General features: G+C 52.5%; 1 protein-coding gene across 3 annotated transcripts in view; it reads left to right on the top strand.

Moving 5' to 3' along the window:
• The window catches only part of BLK (BLK proto-oncogene, Src family tyrosine kinase), a 54,725-nt gene extending 34,682 nt beyond the window's left edge, over positions 1-20,043 (top strand). For 2 of the 3 annotated variants that reach the window (XM_036032016.1, XM_028520176.2), the window contains exons 2-13: positions 2,759-2,867; positions 5,143-5,194; positions 6,699-6,792; positions 7,927-8,025; positions 9,171-9,274; positions 11,646-11,792; positions 12,182-12,334; positions 12,751-12,930; positions 14,145-14,221; positions 16,999-17,149; positions 18,374-18,505; positions 19,162-20,043. In XM_036032016.1, coding sequence (XP_035887909.1) covers positions 2,760-2,867; positions 5,143-5,194; positions 6,699-6,792; positions 7,927-8,025; positions 9,171-9,274; positions 11,646-11,792; positions 12,182-12,334; positions 12,751-12,930; positions 14,145-14,221; positions 16,999-17,149; positions 18,374-18,505; positions 19,162-19,367 — 1,503 coding nt within the window. In that variant the 5' untranslated portion in view covers position 2,759 and the 3' untranslated portion in view covers positions 19,368-20,043. The remainder of the gene's footprint in view (positions 1-2,758; positions 2,868-5,142; positions 5,195-6,698; positions 6,793-7,926; positions 8,026-9,170; positions 9,275-11,645; positions 11,793-12,181; positions 12,335-12,750; positions 12,931-14,144; positions 14,222-16,998; positions 17,150-18,373; positions 18,506-19,161) is intronic. The other variant, XM_036032017.1, reaches the window with a different exon arrangement.
• The last annotated feature ends 669 nt before the right edge of the window (positions 20,044-20,712 follow it).

Raw genomic sequence — 20,712 nt, 5'->3', positions numbered from 1 at the left:
ACAATCTTCTTTTTCATAATTTAAAAGTTATTCAGTCATAAAAATCTTCAGATCATTTTATCCAATTAAAAATTGTAATTTGTATTGAAAGTACATTTAATTTATATTAGGAATGAGAAAGATGTCATAATCAAGAGACAAAAGAGGTTGAAATAACTATAAGACAATACTATGTAGAAGTTTATGGAAACGAACTGGAAATCGTGGAGGAGGCAAAGATCTCTGATAGGTCACATAAGTCATCAAAATGGTGCCAAGAGGGAAAAAGTGGGAATGGACAATACTGGGCTGTATTTGAACAGATGGACTTCTGTAGAAGAAATTAGAAATGGATTTTATGGCCTACTGTTTACAGGCCATTTACAGCGCACAGATGACCTGCCAGCCAAGTTCTATCTGGCCTTTAAAGGACAGAGAGTCCCATGTTGTTAAACTATTCAACACCAACAAAAAAAAGATAGAGGTCTCCCTGTTACATGTTATGAAGCCAGAATCATCAAAACACTAACACGCCTCATAGACAAATCCTACTTGGGAATGTAGAGTCTTAATTGAAACAAAATAGTTGCAAAAAGGGTCCATCCATGAATCAAAAAGACTAATGTACAATAACCAGCTTTCATTCCACAATGCAAGGATGTTTTGATACCAGAAAATTCATCAACATAATTTATTACATCAACAAATTAAGGAAAAACTGCCATATAAATGGATACCAAATAGGCACCTGGTAAAATTTAGTAGTCGTTTCCAATATAAACCCATGATCCCTTATTTAAAGTTCTGACACCCAAGAGAGACAAATATCGTATGATTCACTCATATGTGGAATCTAATGAACAAACTAAACTAACAAGGAAAATGGGGACAGGCTCAAAGATGGAGAGCAGGGTGACAGCTAGTGGTGGTGCTAGGGGTGGAGGGATTGAGTAAGACAGAAAAAGGACTCATGGACATGGACACCAGTGTGGTGATTGTGGGGGGATTGGAGGGTGTAAGGGGAGTAAAAGGTAAGGTGTAAAAAATATACAAAAAAAGATTTTTTAGAAAAATGAAAGAAAAAATCCTGACACCCCAAAATCTCTGAACCCTAAAATGTTTACCTGTAATTTTGGCATTATACTTCATCTGATGTCATAGTTGATCTGAACTAACATAAAGAAACTACCTAAATACAGAAAGTATTATTTTTTTTAAAGATTTTATTTATTTATTTTTAGAGAGGGAAGGGAGGGGGAGAGAGGGAGAGAGAGAAACATCAATGTGCGGTTGCTGGGGGTTCTGGCCTGCAACCCAGGAATGTACCCTGGCTGGGAATCGAACCTGGGACACTTTGGTTCCCAGCCCGCGCTCAATCCACTGAGCTACGCCAGCCAGGGCTAGAAAGTGTTATTTTTTAAATAAATGTACAGTATTACATGTTCTGTACACAAAGCATACTCAAAAAATAATGGGTTATTTGTTACTGTGGCTCTCTGTCCTATATTCAAAAGTATTATAGTCTTTTCTTTTTTCAAGTTGAATTTGAGGAGAAACACTATGAGGCGTGTGCCTTCAATTCTCTTGAAAAAGGAAAGCATTACTGTGTTTCATTGACTCTAAGACACCATTCCTCGGAAGGCGAGAGTTTATTTTATATACCACTAAAAGAGAGAAAAATGCTGCTCATTACAATATGAACCATCATCAATTGTAAAACATATTCCGGTTTCAGAGAGACTGAAATATGAAAAACGTGGGTCTCGGAATCGATGAAACACGGTGCAGACATCCAAAGGCAGTCAGGAGCCCACCACCGCCCACACTGCCCGGCCCGCAGGAGCAGGAACTCAAGGCCCTCTCCTCTGTCAACGTCAGGTCTGGGGGGGGGGGGGGGGGGCTGGTGTGAGGTGGAGTGTGGTGGTCTGGGTCAGCCAGGGCTCCAGAGTGGGCTCTGTATCGGTTAGTTGTTTGATTGTGAGCCAGCTACTTAATGCCTCGAACCACAGTGCTGCAAGAGTAGTAATATCGATTCATGGTTATTTTAGAGAGTTGAAAGGATGATACGAAAGAGGGCTTGTGGCATTCCCGGGGAAGGATGAGCCCCACCTAAATGGCAGCCCCTGGAAGGAGGGTGGTGGGGATCGTGGCCATAAATCTAGGGTCTTCCCACACCTGTCATCCCATGATTTTACCCAAGAAAAATCTTGACCGTGTTTCTCTCACCTCTAAAGAAGATTCCCCGGTATTACTGGAAAAGCTGCAATTGGCCTTGGGTCCCTGGGCTGTCTATGCACCCTGAATTTACAGCATCTGGTCTGAGTCTCCGAGTTGGAGAGACCTCAGACACATCCTAACAGGAGTCAAGAGAGAAAATGTGACTTTCCCTAGTGACGCAGTCAGTGACAAATGACAACTAAAACCTAGACCACTGGACACACTGGTCAGACTCTTTCTAGATGCCAAGGCTCCTGTCCCCAGGGGGCTGGAGTTCACTCCAGCAGTTTCTGGCAGTTTCCTCAGGCCGGCCGATCTCCGTGTCCTAAGCCAGTCATTTCTCCTCTCCAGGCCACTTCTTCCTGCTCTGGGGAAAAAAACGATGGATGCAAACTTAACCCACCCACCCCTTCTGACTTCCTGTCTGACTTTGACCTTCACTGTCCTCCACTTCCACCCCGACATTCTAATTGGCCACTCAGAAGAAGTTTGGGGGAGCTCTTCCGTACAGAGACTCTGAAGACCTACTCACATCGCCAATCTGCTGTGTGCTCTCTGACAGGATGGGAGTGGTGAGCAGCAAAAAGCAGGTCAAGGAGAAGGGTAAGGGCCAGTGGAGCCCTGTGAAGGACAGCACCCAGAGCAGAGAGGCCCCTCCACTGCCGCCCCTGGTGAGTGATCGCTGTTCCCACCCGGAGAGGGAGGAGGGAGAGTATGGAGCACGAGGGGCTCCCTGGGCGATGCTGCCGGTCTCTAGCCAGCCCCAGCACCATTATCTTGATAACTCAGAGCTTCCACAAATAGGTTTCCTCCAGTGTCACCCCAGCTCACATTGGTGTGGCAGTATCATAGACTGTGTAACAGCCCACGAATGCTGAAGTGTGAATCTGTTAGCTGTAGCTTCAAAGCAGGTTTCTTAACTCCCCTTAGTCTCGGTTTTCCCACCTGTAAAATGGGTAGAATGAAAGTGCTTTTTCTGATAGGGAGATAACCATATGCCGTGTAGATACAAGTGTGCAAGACTATAATGTGTTGCCTTTGCACAGGACTGGGCATGATAAGCTCCCAATGAGTCTTAGCCAGTTTTCAGCAGGCAAGGGCAGCTTTGAAGAGAAAGAGAAAACAGCGAGATCGGATGGAGGAAAGGATGTGCTGGAGAAGATTCTAGGGCATTTAGCAACATCTGCAGACCCCAACCCTATCCAGAGGCTCCTGGATCATTGTCCCCTTCCCGGTGCGCCAGCATTCCAGAGAGCTTACTCCCCTCGGGCGAGGCATCCTAGGGCTGGAGGGTGGTTATGCTCACCTCCCCCACCGGCCCTCGTGTGTTCATGGGGCCTATCTCACAGTTCTGGTTTGTTTATAAAGCAGTTAGCACCCTTTGTGATGTTACTGGTTCCTAATGATGCATTTTTGGGTGATTTTTCGTGTGTCCCTTGCCTGGCCACCTACTGCCTTTTGGTTCGGCGCAATCAGAAGCCATGCCTGGACTCCTCTGTCCTGCCCTCTCTTCCCCCACAGCCCACCCAGCTCATCATCACTTCATTCCAAATGTGACTTAAGAGAGTGGTGGTTGCTACTCCCATTTCTTAGATAAACCAGGCATCTTATCTGCGTCCCCACTGAGTGCAGGGTTTGGCACAGAGCAATACAATGTTTGTTGAATAAATGAATCGTCAAAGGACCGTGGGTTCATTATTGAGTCATCCGACTGAGTGGATGGGACTTAGACTGAGTAATTTCTTCAAAGTTATGTGCTAATCAGTAGAGCCTGGAATGTTTTTAACTTTGAGAAATAACGAAATACATATTATTTGTGGAGGAAAAATGGTAAATATTCATTATCCTCCAAGCAAATAATACCGGAGTTAGTGTTGCTAAGCTCCTGCCTGCAGACATTTTTTCTGTGTTGTTTATGTATTTCTGTTTTCAGTGGAACCATACTATACATACCATTTTGTGACATGCTACTCCAAAATTGTTTAATAAATGTGGAATACAAAAAAAGATTTCTTATAACATGTATGTCAGGTTGGAAGGAGGAGAATGAAGTGAACCCTCAGTGCAGCTCCTCCCACCTGCAGCGGTAGAAAGTGACCCGCCCCACTGAAGGCCTCTGCTGTCCCCCGAGTCTGCCCCCTCGGCCGAGGGCCCATTACTCAGAGTATGCTTATCATTCCTTAGCTTTGCTTTTTTTGTACCATCCCCTAGGCGTATATTCCTAAACACTGGGTAGTTTGATTTTGCATATTGTGAACTTGAAATCAAATGAAGCCAAAGGCAGGTATTCTTCTGACCCTTGGGTTTTAGATCCACTTGGGTTTTTCATTGTGAGCTTCATCTGTATGGATGCATGGAACGATAGCTCATTAACTGCCACAGCTGTGTCGGACTTCATTGCCTGGATTTATCTCTTCCTTGGTCATTGGTCATGGGGGTGATTTCTGTGCTTGACTAATTTTTGTGTAATTAGTATGGACTACTTTGTATTTCTGCTGGGAGCGGTCTTGTGCACGTTTCCTGCTACACATCTACAAAAGTTTCCCCACAGGGTACATACCTAGGGGTGTTTTAGGGAAATATGGTGTTTAAATAATTTTCCTTGAGAACAAATACCCTTTTGCAACTTCATCACTTAATGGCAGAGCCAGAATTTTAAGCCAGGTGATCAGGCACTTCCCCCTACCCCCAGGCCCCATTCCACAGCTGCCTCTTGCAGAGTTGGGGCATCCCTACCTACATACCCCTCCTCTACACGTGTATATGGTCTGGGCAGAGATGGCAGGTGTTCCGGGGGCTGTTCGAGACGGCACTGGTACCTGGGGAATGGAAGTGACCTGGGCAAACTCCTGTGCTGACTCACAGCAGACTCGCTCACCACCCAGCAGGCCCTGCCCAGGCTGCAGGGCGCTGAACTGACGCAGAGGCCATGTATTTTTGCTCCAGGTCGTGTTTAACCACCTAGCTCCTGTACCTCCCGACACACACCCGGATCAAGGTAAGAAGGGGCTGCTCTGGAAGCTGAGGCTCCGCAGGCCACCTCTCCAGACCCAGACTTGGAGGGCTGGGGAGGTTGAGGGAGGAGGAGCAGGGTGGCCTGGGGCCAGCGCTGGCCCAGCTTCACCTGCCCTTGGGGGCCTCTCCAGCAGCCGGGCACCAGTTCCTTTACTGTACCTGAGCCTGGGTGGGTATTTCCTCGGAGACTTTACAAACTATAAATGAGCACAAAAAGACAAGAGTTACAGTGAATACAAACAGCATCATTAAGCCCAAGCTTTCAACGATCTAGCTCCCAGCCTCAAAGGGTGAGGACCCATGGTTCTGCGTCCTCCCTCCCAGTCCTCGGTCTTGTTCCTCATGGCCCTTGCCCTCTGCTGGCCTTCTTACCACCCATGCCACCTTCCCTCACCCCCAGGCTCCACGTGCACTTTGGTGGGCAAGAGGTGTGCAGGAGAGAACACCCCGCATCCTCACAGCTCCCTTCCACACGCCACCGGGAAGGCCGGCCTCCGTGAGCCTGGGCCTCCGTCACTCATTCGCCCACACGGGAGGCACTGACACCTCACCTGGTGTCACTTATCCTGTTGGGGATTCCAGTGAATTAGCACAGGGGCCATTCTTCACTCCCTGACAGGGGGTCATATCTCCAGGAAGGAAGCCCAGGGGAAGGAAATAAACGAACTACTTTTGGCACAAGAATTTGAATCTCGACACCAGAGTGGCCTCTATCATCTGTTCCAACCCCCTCTTCCCACTGAGGGAAGGTGACTAGCCCAAGGTCACACCAAGCATTTGTGACAAAGCTGACTCATCCACTCCCAGAGAGCTAGGTGGTCTCTGGGTGACCTCCCCCAGGCGGGTCTCGGCTCCCCAGAGCACCGCAGAAAGCCCTTATTGCCGGCAGTGGTCACTTGAGTGGTGCCATGCCAAGCTCTAGAGCCCTCTCTCCACCTCCATTCTAGGGACCACTAGCAAGCAGGGGCACTGCCAGCCAGAAGCACCATGACGGGGCCCTGGACATGGCCGCAGGTCTAAGTTACACTTGCCATGTTCCAAGACCACCACTCCCTTTGAGATAGAGCCTGGAAGGGACAGGGGAGGAAGGGGGAGAGAGAAGCTCATATGCCTCCAGGAGGTAAGGAATCAGCCAACTCCGGTTTCCAAACTGGGGTCTGCTGATCTCCTAGACCTCTGGCTATCGACTCCCTCACACAGTAGCCCCATCTAGGCCTTCGGGTTTCTATGTGGGCTCTAGAAGGGAAGATTCGATGGGTTCAGAGAGGCAGTATGTCCTCGTTCCCAGGGTCAAGGTCAGTCCACCAGATAGAAATTTCTTCTTCTGCATCAGCGAGTGAGAAGGCTCACTCTGGCTTCCTCTCTGTCCTTGCCTTTCCCTGACCCTCTTAGCAGCCAGAAGACAGCTTATAGCACAGGCTTAGCTCGGCCCCTACCATCATCTCAGTGGGCCTGAGTGGTGGCCATCTCTTCCTTGTTCCCTCTAGAAGAGCATTTTGTGGTGGCGCTGTATGACTACATGGCAGTGAATGACCGTGACCTGCAGATGCTGAAAGGGGAGAAGCTGCAGATCCTCAAAGAGTAAGTTCCAGAATGCCACCTCATGGTCAGGGTCTCTGCGGCTCCATGTCACAGCGGGCAGGACACCCACCCATCCGTGCAGCTACCTCCCTCCACCCCACTGTGCTCTCTCTGACCGCCTCTACAATATTTGCTCCATTGCCCAGCCCCAAGATGGGTTTCCCAGCATCTTCTGTATTGACCCAACCATCTTCCTTCCACCTGCCTTTCCAAAGCCTTCCCCACCCAAAGTGGCGAGGTGGTTTCTTACGCTGCTGTCAAAATCCTGCTCTTCCGGTTTGACTTTGGGTGGTGGGCACACAGTGCAACATCCAGATCTTGTGTCACGGGAATGTGTAATTGAAACCTGTGTGATCTTATGAACCAATGTCTCCCCAATAAATTTAATTTTAAAAACCCTACTCTTCCTTCAAAGCTTGCCGATAATGTCACCTCCTCCATGCAGCCCTCCTGACACCCATGCCACTTGCCTAGCCGCTCCATCACAGCTTTGTGCTGGAGTCAGTTGTGTCCATATTTGCTCCCTTGCCAGATGAGATCTTGATGGGATTCAACTTATAAAATGCACTGTATTTATTTCCACTGTTCCTTCTCAGAAACTCCTCCAGAATCTGCTCTCAAACACCTGGATTGTCCTGTAGAGTCCTGAGGGCCTGCTTTGTTCTTGAAATTCTACAACGACCTTGAACTAAAAGCATGAAAATCCTGACCTTTTGACTATCCATGGGCTTCCCCATTCCTCCTTTCGTTAGTAGCTCTTCTGTTTTGGCTTTCCTGTCCAGTCCCGATTTGCTCACTACATTCTAAAGGTGTCCATTATTCAAGAGGAAGGCCACTCACTATTGGCCAGGGTCCCCAGTGGGTTGGTCAGTCTGTCTGGACAAAGCATTCCCTGGGGGCTATGCCATCCCTTTCTCCCCTGGATCGGCTATTTCTAACCGGTGTGTTAGAAATAGCCCTGATAGCCCTCGAGTCACCGAGCGACTTGCTTTAGCTCTCATCTGCCGCACGGTCTGCCTCTGCGAACCCTCTGCCTGGCAAGGGTGAGACCGCGGCATGGAGGGCTGTGAGCTGCCCCAGAGGGAGGCCCGTCTGAGCCAGCACCTCATTTTTGTTTTTCCCTTCTGCCCTTAGATCTGGAGACTGGTGGTTGGCCAAGTCTCTCATCACGGGAAGAGAAGGCTACGTGCCCAGCAACTTTGTGGCCCGAGTAGAGACCCTGGAAATAGAAAAGTAGGTGGACAGAGGGAAGGGCTGTCAAAGCAGAGGCATGCTTGCTGCTTCTGCTCCGTGGGCTGCCATGCAGGGCGGCCAGACAGTGGCCAAAGATGTGAACCCAGCATGGAGGGGGCAGGAAAGGGGCAGGGAGCTGGGGCTCCTGGGGAAGGCTTGTCTGCTGTCCTGGACAACATTTCAATCACTGTGTGATACGAGGGAGTCGCTCCTCTGTGAGCACCCCGCTCTTCCCATCTGTCAAATGGGAGCCATCTCTTGCCTGGACAGAAACGTCCCCGATGTCCCATGGCCATATAAGCTAACAAAGAGGCACTGTGATCAGCTCTGACTCCTCTAGTGCCCTCAGTGGGCAGGACTCAGGGGCTTGGACATGGCAGGTGGGGCTCCCAGGATGGTGGCCTCATTCAGAACTGGCTTATAGAGGAGCAGCCTTGTCATAACCCACTTCCAAACCGCACCAGGAAGGTCTGCTACCAGCCTCAGCTACCAATTCACTCACATACAAGGCACTGAACAGACAGACTCTAGAGCCCAGCTCTGCCTGAGCCCTGGAGAAGCTGCAAAAGGAGTGAGATGTGGCTCCTCCCTGAAGGAACTCAGAGTCTGTCAAACTCAGGAGCAAAGTACAGGAACCGGGTTTGTGGCCTCAGCCAGTGTCCCTCATGTCGTGATGGTAGTAGCCCTTGGGAGGGGTCCTTGTCCAGTACTCTGGCACTGTGTCCTTCCCTGGAACAGCAAGCAGGACCAAGGGACACTTCCACACTGACCAGTCCAGGCTCAGGGGCACATGGTGGGAATGGAGCTCTGAGAATCTCCTTCAGAATCCTGACCCCAAGGAGGGTGTGCTCTGAGAGTAGGTGGTTGGGTGCCTTTTCCCACAGTGAAATTAACAAAGGCACCCAAATAATGTTTCTGTTTCATTTCAAGAAAACAGTAAGTCCAGAAGTGGGGAGAAAAGGGAGCACAGGCACTGAGAGGCATTTCATGGATCAAAGGTTAACTCGGTTCAAAGTTAACTTGCGGCAGGAACACGTATTATATTTCTTGGGGGCAGAGGGACAGCTTAGGAGGGAGGTTTGGATGAGAATATTCTGATGAGCATGGCCACTCTCTGAGGCTTGCCTGCCTTTGTGCTTCTCCAGGTGGTTCTTTAGATCAATTAGCCGGAAAGACGCTGAGAGGAAGCTTCTGGCTCCAATCAATAATGTGGGCTCCTTTCTTATTAGAGAGAGTGAGACCAGCAAAGGTGAGTGTGGGCGGCTGCCAGTGCACTGGGAGGGGAATGTTGTAGAATATTTTTTTAATTTTTATTTTAAAGATTTTATTTATTTATTTTTTGAGAGAGGGGAAGGGAGGGAGAAAGACAGGGAGAGAAACATCGATGTGTGGTTGCCTCTCATGCCCCCCGCACTGGGACCTGGCCCACAACCCGGGCATGTGCCCCAACTGGGAATAGAACCAGCAACCCTTTGGTTTGCAGACCAGCACTCAATCCACTGAGCCACACCAGCTGGGGCTGTAGAATATTTTAAATAAACACATACAGAAACAGAGAGAGTCGTATAATGGAACCCCTTGTACCCAAGACCCAGCTTCAACAATGTTTGACTCATCCCATCTCGTTTCATGTATATCCCCACCTACACTTATTATTTTGAAGCAAATCCCAAATATCATGTCATTTCACCCTGGAAATGATGTTTTTATCATTGCCTATGGCTAAGGTGTCCTCTGGAGGGAAAGGAACTCCCAACCTCAACGTGGAGGAGGAAGGGGTTCTCTAAGGGTGGGGTCCCTCCTCCTGTCCTTGCCCACCATGGGAAGAGAGGCCAAGATGGGCCCTGGCCAGAGGGAGCTGGGGCTGCGGGGCGGCCAGGCACCATCACCCCTGACACCTACCCCCCGACACACGTCTACACACATTCTCCTCAGAACTCCAAAGCAAGACCCTCTGTCTGCATCTGGAGGTCACATCTGGTGACTGCAACACGGGGGAGGAACCCAGAAGCAGGGGGAGTGCATTCCAGCCCCTGTGGCCTCCAGGCTGTCTCTCAGATTCTCAAGCCTCACTGTGTTGACACCCATGTGAGGGGCCCCCAGTCTCCCAGTCCAAAAGCAGGTGGTCTTTCTCATGCTAAGAAATCTTAGTCCCTGGGCCCCCAGAGACTGTGCGTGCCCAGCACATTCAGGAGGCAGGGCAGGGGATCCAGATTTTGTGAACCTGAAGCTGATAGGACTTGGAGGTCCCCTTTGAGAAAAATACCAAATTGTAAAGAAAGATATAGAGACAGCCCTTGGATGAGCCTGGGCAAGTGAGGGGCTCTAGATTATGAGCTCGGGCAGAGGCTCTGCTGGAAGGGAGCGGGCCCCCTTGGCTGACCGCTGAGGAAATGGGGAGAAAAACCCTTTTCCTCACTCCAGTGGTGTGAGGACGAATGAACTCACCAGAGCCACTCTTCAGGTCCCTAAATACTGGGGCAAAGTTGCACCGACCCGGTGCAAGGTAGGGGAGACCGTTTGCAGCATGCGGCTGGGGCTGGGGTGGCAGGCGTGGTGTGGGCTGTGGCCCTGGCATGGTGCCCCGATGGGGTGCATGGAATCTCAGCATCCTTTTTTAAGTAGGTGATGAGAAAGGACGTTAAGGGAGATGGGAGGGGAGAAGGGGTTTGAGAAAGAGTGGTGGTCTGAGCAGAAAGGACAGATGTCTATATAGACGAACAGCACATCTGAAGATCAAGTGTCCGCACCCAGAAAACAAAGTGTCCGAGCCTGACACCTGGTGGGGAAGGGTGGTACTGCTCTCCATAGAAGAGCCCTCTGGCAGGACGCTGGGGTCCCCAAGCCTGCCAATTAACAAGCAGAGGGGTGACCTGGAGCAAATGACATCTGCTTTTTGGGCCTCAGCTATCTGGTCTCCCAAGTAAGAGTGGGGGCGTGGAACCCAGAGAGCTGGACAGAGGCGTTTTATGAAAACATCGAGTTTATGGGCAGACATTTCTCCACTGGGAACTCACGCCTCCTTCAATTGCGCTTAAGTCCTAGAGTCTGCTAGCCCTTGTCTTCCAGGAAACACCAGCAGAGATGGCAAAGCACACAGACGTGCGAATGAACGGGAACAGAGCCCCCGGGAAATAGCTAGCTCCCTCTCCTCCCTGGACAGCGGTGCTTGCGGTTGGGCTTTGGTGTTGCGTGTGGTAGTAGACAGCGTTTTTAAGCCAGAATGAGTGAATGAATCAATCACTCAATCTTTTAGTCCCTCCAACAGCTCTACATTTCTCAATATCCCATGGCAAAAGGTCGCTGGTGACCAGGTGCCCAGGGGAGGGACATCATGATTCCTAAGACTGTCCTGCCTGTTCCAGAGGCCCGAGGTTCCCTGGCGGAGCTTTGGGAGACTCTGGGAGGAACATCAAGAACAGGGTCAGATGGAGCAGACAGGGAAGCTTCCAGGGGGCTTGGGGTCGAGATGAAGGAAAAGGCAGCTCATGGCTATGGTCAAAATGGGGAGCAGCATCCAGGGAGCTTTTCCCACGGCATTGGAATGAAGCCCCATCCCCAGCCTGCTTTTCCCTCTGTGTGCCTTACCTCTCATGCAGGCATCTTTATTAACCCTCCAGGTGCCTTCTCCCTGTCTGTGAAAGACTCGACCACCCAGGGGGAGGTGATCAAACACTATAAGATCCGCTCCCTGGATGAAGGAGGCTATTACATCTCCCCCCGAATCACCTTCCCCACGCTCCAGGCTCTGGTGCAGCACTACTCCAGTAAGAGGGGCCGCTGATGGGGTGGGGCTTGTGCCAGAGCAGCCCTTGTATCTCTCTATCGCTAAGATCTCAAGATTGAGAATCATGGGTGCTACCTTGGAGTTGACAACTGTCACCATAGTGATTCAGTCTGTGTACCTAATCTCTTCTACTGGATCAGCATTCAAGCACCTGGAGAGTAACAAGTACTTTCAGGCATAGAGAGAGCAGGTTAATGCTTTATGCTATGCTTTATGCGAAGTGAAAAGAGCTGAGTGTGTGTGTGCGCGCATGTACATACACGCACTTGGGGGTGGGGGGGCTAGCAAGAAGGCGGGGGTACAGCTGGGACAGGGGCCAGCCTGGCTGCTCTGGTAACCTCCAGCCCCATTTCTTCTTCCCTAATGCAGAGAAAGGGGATGGTTTATGCCAAAAGCTAACCCAACCCTGTGTGAGCCTGGCTCCTCAGAACCCCTGGGCCCAGGATGAATGGGAAATCCCCCGCCAGTCTCTCAAGCTGGTCAGGAGACTTGGTTCTGGGCAGTTTGGTGAAGTCTGGATGGGTGAGTATGGGCTGTGCCGAGAGCCTCTCTCTCCCCTCCCTGCACCCTGAAGCACAGGAGGCTCAGGATTTGCACAAAGCATCCTGCTTCCCCTAGAAAGGCTTGTGAGGGGGAAGGGAGAGGCTATGATACCCATTTCACAGAGGAGGGGATGGAGGCATAGAACACTGTTTCTCAACTTCCTGAGGGAGGCTGAGACAGGCTGGCAACCGGCAAGATAAGCTGGCACATGCATCACCAGCGGGAGCTGTACATTCCAGGCCTGGGCCTCTTACTGGGCAGGTAGCTCCCCCACCCCCAGCATAGGGATGGCTCCTGGAAGCTTATGTAGATAATGGTTAAGGGATCTGCTCCTGCAGCCTCTGCTGAATGGCTTCTTTGTTCTCTCCCCCACTCCATCCCCTGTCCTGCCTCAGGTTATTACAAAAACAACATGAAGGTAGCCATCAAGACCTTGAAGGAGGGGACCATGTCTCCGGAGGCCTTCCTGGGCGAGGCCAACCTGATGAAAACTCTCCAGCATGAGAGGCTGGTTCGTCTCTATGCCGTAGTCACCAAGGAGCCCATCTACATCGTGACCGAGTACATGGCCAGAGGTGGTGCCCCGTGGGGGCTTGTGTCCCTCAGACAGAGGCGGGGAGGGGCAGGGGGAAAGGGACAGGCTTAGGGGCCGAGAAGGCAGAGGCCCATCTGCTGCCATGGGTTTGCCTGGCCAGGGGACCTGTGCAGGGATCGCTGGGCCATGGGCTGGATGGAGTAGCCAACGTCCTGTGTGTCTAGGGTGTCCCACACGCATGGGGTAGGAGGGGAGGGAGGTGAAAAGCAAGACAGGTCAGTGGTTCTGTAGAGCCGTGTCCTCCGTTCGGGAGCAGTTGGAGTGTGTCGTCTATGCCCGGCACTGTTTGATGCCTGCTGGGGAGGACAGAGCATGACAAGTTGAAGGGGAGTAGCCCATCTCTGGGCTTCCAGAGATGGTTCAAGTCCCAGCTCTACCGCTTACCAGCCACGGGACCTTTTACAACCATATGAACATTTTAGCACACCGTGAAAAGAGAGGTTAGGTGAGCTGGCCTCTGAGGTCCACAGTGTGGCCAAGCCCTTGTGGGACAGTGGACCTGGGGTCCAGCCTTGGCCTTTGACCTCCTTCTCCCTGCTCCCGTGATGCTGACCACACGCTACTTCCTGCAGGACTCTAAGGTTCCCTTAGAAGCTGTGCTATAAGCCGTGCTAATACAGTTCCTTAAATGTCACCATGAAGGGGGCCCCACACTGGGCCTGGGGACCCAATGGCTTCCCTGCTCAGCTCTTAGCCACACCTCAAGTGTGTGTCCCTCCCGGCTTTTAGATGCCACCGAGGACCCCCATTTGTCCCCTGCACCAAATCCAGGGGATGGGTCTCTCCATTCTGGTGCTCAGAGGCATAGTCTCTCCAACAACGGGTGAAGAAGGCAAGAATGCTATGCCAGGAATGAGCACTAAACTTAGAGTCAGAGAGCAGGTTCTGCTCCGGGCACCCTGGCTTGTGACCCTGAACCTGGCTGAAACCTAACTTCTCGTGAGGGGCTGGGAGCATATCAGCTGCCTCCTGGGGTGCTGTGGAGATCAAGGTGGGAATTCTGTAAAGCAGAAGGCACCCTGCCTCTGTGGGTGGACTTCTTCTCTGTGGACAAGGGATGGAGCAGAGCACCACCTACTTCTGGCCCCAGGCGGGGAGCAGCCCACACCTGGAGGAGGCTGGCATCGCCAGGGAGGGGGCGAGCCTAGGGTGGGGGCATTTGAAGGAGTGCAGCTGCAACATTTCCTTCCTTAGGATGCTTGCTGGATTTCTTGAAGACGGATGAAGGTAGCCGATTGTCCCTTTCAAGACTGATCGACATGTCGGCCCAGGTTTGTGAGCTACCAAGCACAGTGGGGCCTGAGTACCAATGGCCAAGGCCCCTAGGTCTCTATTCCCGGCCCTGTGGCTTAACAGAATCAACTATCCAGAGGTTGTATCTATCTGATTTAGGCTGTGCTGTGAAAGACAGGACACCCAAGGGAATAACGGCTTAATGTGTAAACATTCAAAAGTGGAGAGTCTGGATTGGTAGATAGGTCTGCTCCTCAAAGTCACAGGGCCCCAGGTTTTTTTCACCTGTTGGGTGTCTTAGCACATCATGTGAGTGTCCAGGGGGCTGTTCACACTACACCATCTCGTCCTCTTCTCGGTCAGCAGGAAGAAGTAAAAAGGGTTGAAAGCCTACCCTCCTCCCTAGAGACATGTCCCTGAGGCCACCCACTGAACTTGCTCTTACATCTTCCTGACCACAGAGTCACCAGGCCAACACCTAGCTGCAAGGGAGCTTGGGAAATGTAGTCCTTATTTAGGCAGCCACGATGAGATGAGGTGGGTTCTATCATAAGGAAGAGAGGGGGGACGGATGGTGGGGTGGAAAACCCAGAGAGTTTGCATGAATTCCATTTAACGTGGTCGGCAAGGGTTTTGTGGTGACCTCATTTCTTCCTCAGATGGTGCTCACAAATGCCTTCTGTAAGAGGTGGGAAAATGGAGAGGGGGGTCTGTCCTCCCCAGAGATTTTAGCTGAGGGCTCTAGCTGTCAGGAAACCCAGCTGGTGGCCTCGAGTGTGTGTCTGTTAAAACTGGAACTCTCAGCAGAAAATTTGTGGTCAACCTGTGAGACGTAAACCCACACACTCATCCGGCTTCGGAAAGGAAACCTCCCCTCACCCCACAGCACCCCTCCCCACCTCTCTGGCCTTATCTGCTATTAGCATCAGTGCAGGAACTGAGGTCACCACACCCCTTTTCCAGGGACAGCTTTGAGGAGGCTGGTGGGGTGGTCTCGGAAAATTAGCGCTGGTAACCGGTTTCAAACCACGTAAGAGTGATAAACCTGTGAACTCTGTTCTTTCTTTTCCTCCTTTCACTCTCCCTGTCTTGCATGCAGTCCGAGGGTAAATCTTGGGTCACCCAGGGGTAAAGGATGTGGAAACCACCTCAATTTATACGTAGGTCTGGTCAAGATGCTGAGAGTTAAGAAACCAAAAATCAGAACCTCCTAGGGGGTCAGTTTCTAAACCATGTTCTGGCCATGTTAGCACCTCACCACATGTGCACATATGCACTCACTCACTCACACACACACACGCACTCACACTAAACGTCCTTCTGGGTGCTCTTTTTCCTGCTCAACAGGATAAAATGCAAAGCTCCCCTCCAACCACAACCTGGGGTGCCCTACTTTGCAGGCATGCGGCAGCTTCCTAGTGTCCTGTGAGCCGTTGCCTCTCTTCCCAGGATGCCGTTGACTCTCTTCCACCTGGAAGAATCCTAATCGATGTCCATGGCCCAAGTCAAGTTCTCCTGGACAGAAGAGTGCTAGAGAGCACTTGGCTCGCGTGTTCTCGTTAGCATCACTCAAGGCAGATTTTTCTCCTTGAAAGTAGATCTGGGTTCTACTCAACCTTTTTTTTTTATTTCTAGTAGTGCTCAATGTATATTTTTAAATGGCATTAGTACTGCTAAATGCTGTCCAGAATAAAATATTTGGTACTTAGCTTTGTAGTCCCCACAGTACCATACCAGTAAATGTGTGTTGATGGAATGATTTAGCAAAAGAATGAATGAATGAATGAAGAATCCATGAATAAGTCAATACAAATGGAAACAGACGAGAGGTAGGATCAATCCCAGTGCCAGCTTCTTGCCACCACAGGTCTGAGTCGACAAACTGGCTTTCTAGTCTCTGCCTCAGGTTCTTGTCTGTCATTGGGAGCGCAGAGAACAGAGCCTGAGTGAGCTTCCTTGGCGAAAGGGCACACGAGCAGGACAAACGCTGTTCCGGGCCCAGTGCTGGTGACAAGAAACAGACACAGAGTCTCCTCCACTTTTCCTGCCTCCGTTTCATCGGGATCTGCCCCTGCCCCCTGAGGGCCCACCACGGAGCAGTGCAGGGTTATGTCTGTCCGCCACCATGTGCCTCATTTAACACTCCCCTCAACTCCATGCCCTGGAGACCCCTTTCCTTGTGCTCCAGCCAGTCCAGTGACATTCCAGGGAGCTTAAACAACGTGCCAGGGGCCAATGATTCCAAACCGGCACCCCGCTCCAAAACAGTGCTTCCAGCTGGCCAAGGAGGTGAAACCTTTTCCTTCCCCTCACTTTCTTCTCTGTCTCCTGCCCCCTCCTTTTCTTCTCCTCCCCTGTCAAGAGATCTCCTCTTTCTCTTGCCTTCCATCTGCTGTCATTCTCCTCTGCAGACACTTGGGAGGAGAAGAGAGATGGGTGAGGGGTACAGGTAGCCCCTAGTTCTGATGTCTCTGCCTCTCCGGGCTTTGAGGGGACAGGGGTGTACAGCTTATTCAGCTGGGGAGTAGTGGAAGCTATCTGTCTGCTCCATTCAAGAATAATGCTCCTTCTGTAGTAGCAAACCTTCCCCCCCATGTACCTACCAAACACACACACACACACACACACACACGCACACACAAGCATTCCTTCCCCTCCCAGACTGTGGGGGGATGAAGGCTGTAGCCAGGGTAGTGGTGAGGGTGGGCTGGGTCCTTCCTCGCCCCCATAGGGCTATGTAGGGAGATGCTGGATGGGCTTGGTCCTTGCACGGAGGTCCCCACACTGCCCTTCCCTGTGTGACGTGTTCCCGCAGATTGCTGAAGGCATGGCGTATATCGAGAAAATGAATTCAATCCACCGAGACCTCAGGGCGGCCAACATCCTGGTATCTGAGACCTTGGGCTGCAAAATCGGTGACTTTGGTTTGGCCCGGATCATCGACAACGAATACACTGCCCAAGAGGGTGAGCAGACTCCCAACCCAGGGAGACCTTGTGCCCTACCTTCCCCAACCTCCAAACCCCTTGCCCTTGTCCTTGTGACCACACGGCGGAGCCCTGTGCAAAGAGGTCAGAGAGCTGCGGTGTTTCCACAATTCCGGCCTTCCCCTGGGCAGATCGGCATTTCCCTACAGTGCTCCGCAGGGCGCTAGTGCCCCTGAGGGATGCTGGTGAGGAGGTGGGTGTGGAGGTACTGCAGACTCCACCACGCCCCCTGCGTGATTTCCCACGCACTCCAGTGTGTCGAAGGGCCTGAGAAGTCCTGCAGCACAGAAACTGTGCATCTGCTTCACCTGGGGTCCCCCACACTGATTCGAGCCCCACATACTTTTCCGGTGGCCTATGAACTTCCCAGGAACTAGGGTTTCAAAGGACACACTTTAGGAAACACGGCTCTGAAGCGTGAGCAGCAGAACCTTGGACCCTAATTAGGTTTCCACAGAGCCCTCAGGCTTACTCTGTCGATGTAACTGAAGTAAAGATCCTCTTTGAGAGAGGAGTTGAGGCAGTCACATACATTTATCAAGCAAGCTAGCAAGCCATGTCAGCTGAGCATATTAATCAGTGGACGCAGAGAGGGATCGACATGGTGGTTCCCTGGGGGAATGGCAGGACGGTTGTGAGGCTGGACGGCCGGGACAGCCGGGCCGAGGAGGGAGCGAATCAGGTGTGAGCGGTGCCGTGGGCTCTGAGTGCTGACTGGACCGCAGCCACCTGCAGGGCCTCCTGGGGCAGCAGGATTTGAATCCCCTCCTCGCTGTGACCCTCAGAAGCACCCAAGCCGTGTGTCATCATTTCCGTTTGGCAGGAAAGGATTAACTGAGGCAGGCACACGTTCAAGTGACTTGCCCACACCATGAGTTCCTGTTCTGAATGAGGCCAGGTCCCGTGCAAAGGGCCGTCTCTGTCCAGATGGAAGCCCGTGGTGGTTTCCCAGTGAAGCCCACACACAGGCTGACGGGGGTGACACTTTGTCCATGTCGCTCTCTCATGATGTGGCCCCCGGTGTCTGCACACGCCAGGTCACGTGTCCTAGTGGCTGTCAGTGACTTCCTGGACAAGTCTGTCACGCAGGGCAGGCCAAGCCCTGAAAAGGGCGTGGGGTGAGGGGAGCAGGAAGGGGGGTGGGGTGGGCACGGGGGAAAGTCAGTCATGGCCTCATGAAGCTGACCATGGCTTTCCCTGCAGGGGCTAAGTTCCCCATCAAGTGGACTGCCCCAGAGGCCATCCATTTTGGGGTGTTCACCATCAAAGCGGACGTGTGGTCCTTTGGCATCCTCCTGATGGAAATCGTCACTTACGGGCGGGTGCCCTACCCAGGTAGGCAGTTTCGGCAGCAGCAACTCTTGGGTTCCCTGCTGTCTTGGGATGGCCGTGATGGCCGACATCCCACCCTGGTGCCCGGGGCTGCCCGGATGTGTGTCCCAGTGCAGTCTCCATGGTGGGGACGGAAACCCAGGCACACCAGCCTGAGGGCAGGGCTCTGCCCCTTCCTCCACATGGCTCTCATCAACAGGTCAGCCAGCCCCCAGACCTGGAATGAAGTGAAGAGTCTGAATTCGTTTACTCCCCATTGGTTCAGACCAGGTTGTCCCTCCCTTCGCCTTACACCTTGGGTGTACTCCCCAAAGCGCCCCTTCCCACTGTAAACCCCCAGCCCCCGGCCCCACTCAGAAGGTCAGCCGGTGGTGCGTTTTCCTGGAGCACCCGCCCAGTGAGGGATGGGCTCCGGCTGTGTGCCGGGCGCTCCCAGGTAAGACAGGTGGGGTCTCACCCGTGAGGGAGTTGCTGGCACCAGGGAGGAAATCTACAGCCTCGAGTCCAGAGGTTCTCCAGGCAGGGAAAAGTAATTCAAGGGATGTAAAAGGTGGCACCAGGCAGGCAGCCAGGCCGCCTGTGAGGAAGGAGATGGTGGTCTGTGCCTCGCCAGCCCCCTGCAGCCCTTCAGCGGAGCTCTGCGTTCCCTCTGCCTTCAGGAATGAGCAACCCCGAGGTCATCCGCAACCTGGAGCGGGGCTACCGCATGCCGCGCCCGGACTCCTGCCCCCCGGAGCTGTACCACGGCGTCATCGCCGAGTGCTGGCGGAGCCGGCCCGAAGAGCGGCCCACCTTCGAGTTCCTGCAGTCGGTGCTCGAGGACTTCAACACGGCCACCGAGCAGCAGTACGAGCTGCAGCCCTAGCCGGGCTCTCCGGGACGCTCAGCGCCGCGGGGCTCCGGGGCCCAGCATCGCAGCTCCGGGATGGGTGCGCCTGGGGCCCGACCCGCAGAACTGATGAGGCCTGTTCACCTCGCGGCTCTAACTAACTCCAGCCCCGCACAGGCTGGAGAGGCTAGGAGGGACTGGTACGCCCTTTAGTTAGATGAGGAAACTGGAGGCAGCCTGGAGGGTGGTCGAGAGCGCGGGCTCCGGGCGGGATCCAATCGCAGCCCCACCCTTCTCTGGCTGTGTGTCCTTGGGCAAGTTACTTGGCCTCTCGGGCCCTCCGCTCCCTCCTTTGTACAATGGGAAGAAGAGTGATAGTACCTACCTCGTATTTTCCTCGTGAGGATTACATTAGGTAACCCAGGTAAGGCGTTCAGAGCCGTGTCTGGCACACGCCTGGCACACAAGCTCTTAAGTGTTTGTCATATAAAGCTCCCCTGTGCTGGTACAGGTGACCGGGAGTGACCTGCTCCCACCTGCACGCACCACCTCCCACCTGAGGCTCCCTTTCGCCCTCCCCAGAAGCGGAACTGGGTCCTCCCAGGAGTCGGCTCCGAAAACTGCCACCCACTTCGGCTCTGGGAGGGGATCCCTGACATAGACTGAGCTCCAGGACCTTGGGACTTTTCTGTAATAAAGTCACGAGCTCTGACCTTTTCCGTGTCGTTACTGGTGACAAGCCTGATCACTGTACCCATGACGTGCATGGACGCGTGAGTGGTCCCACTAGGGACTCGAGAATGACTGGGTTTCCGGTGGAGACCAAGTCCCCAGACCCAGAACAGCTGCGACCGACTGTCCCTGCCTTTGAGCAGGACCGGCAGGTGGCGCTCTCACCTCAGAAATCCTTGGCCTCCGCGTCTGAGTCCCGGGGTCCTCCCTTCAGGACAGAGCCAGGACCTACGATGGGAGCCACGCTTGCTGGAGACGCCGCCACACGTGCAACGAACAAGCGCCAGGGGCTCCGGAGTCCCGGACACACCAGGTGCATGAACAGGGAGCAGATGACGATGGGGTACTAACACCAAGGAACATTCGAGGCTCCACACTGCTCACGGAGGCTCCCCATTTGTCGTGGGTTTTTTTGTTTGTTTGTTTTGCTATACGAATGGATTTTTTTTTGAGCAGTTACAGAAGAATAAGCAGAAAATACAGAGAAACCCGTTTACCCCTTGCCCCTGCCTCCCCATTACTAACATCTTGCAAAAGTATGGTACATTCGTTACAGATGATTATCCAGATCATTGTTCACTAAATTCACAGCTTCCATGAGGACTCGCTCTGGGTGTTGTGTGTACTCTCCCGTGGGTTTGAACAAGGT

This window comes from Phyllostomus discolor, chromosome 8 (assembly GCF_004126475.2).
Source record: "Phyllostomus discolor isolate MPI-MPIP mPhyDis1 chromosome 8, mPhyDis1.pri.v3, whole genome shotgun sequence".
Classification (NCBI taxonomy): Eukaryota; Metazoa; Chordata; class Mammalia; order Chiroptera; family Phyllostomidae; genus Phyllostomus; species Phyllostomus discolor.
This window is presented reverse-complemented; position numbering and strand designations above follow the sequence as displayed.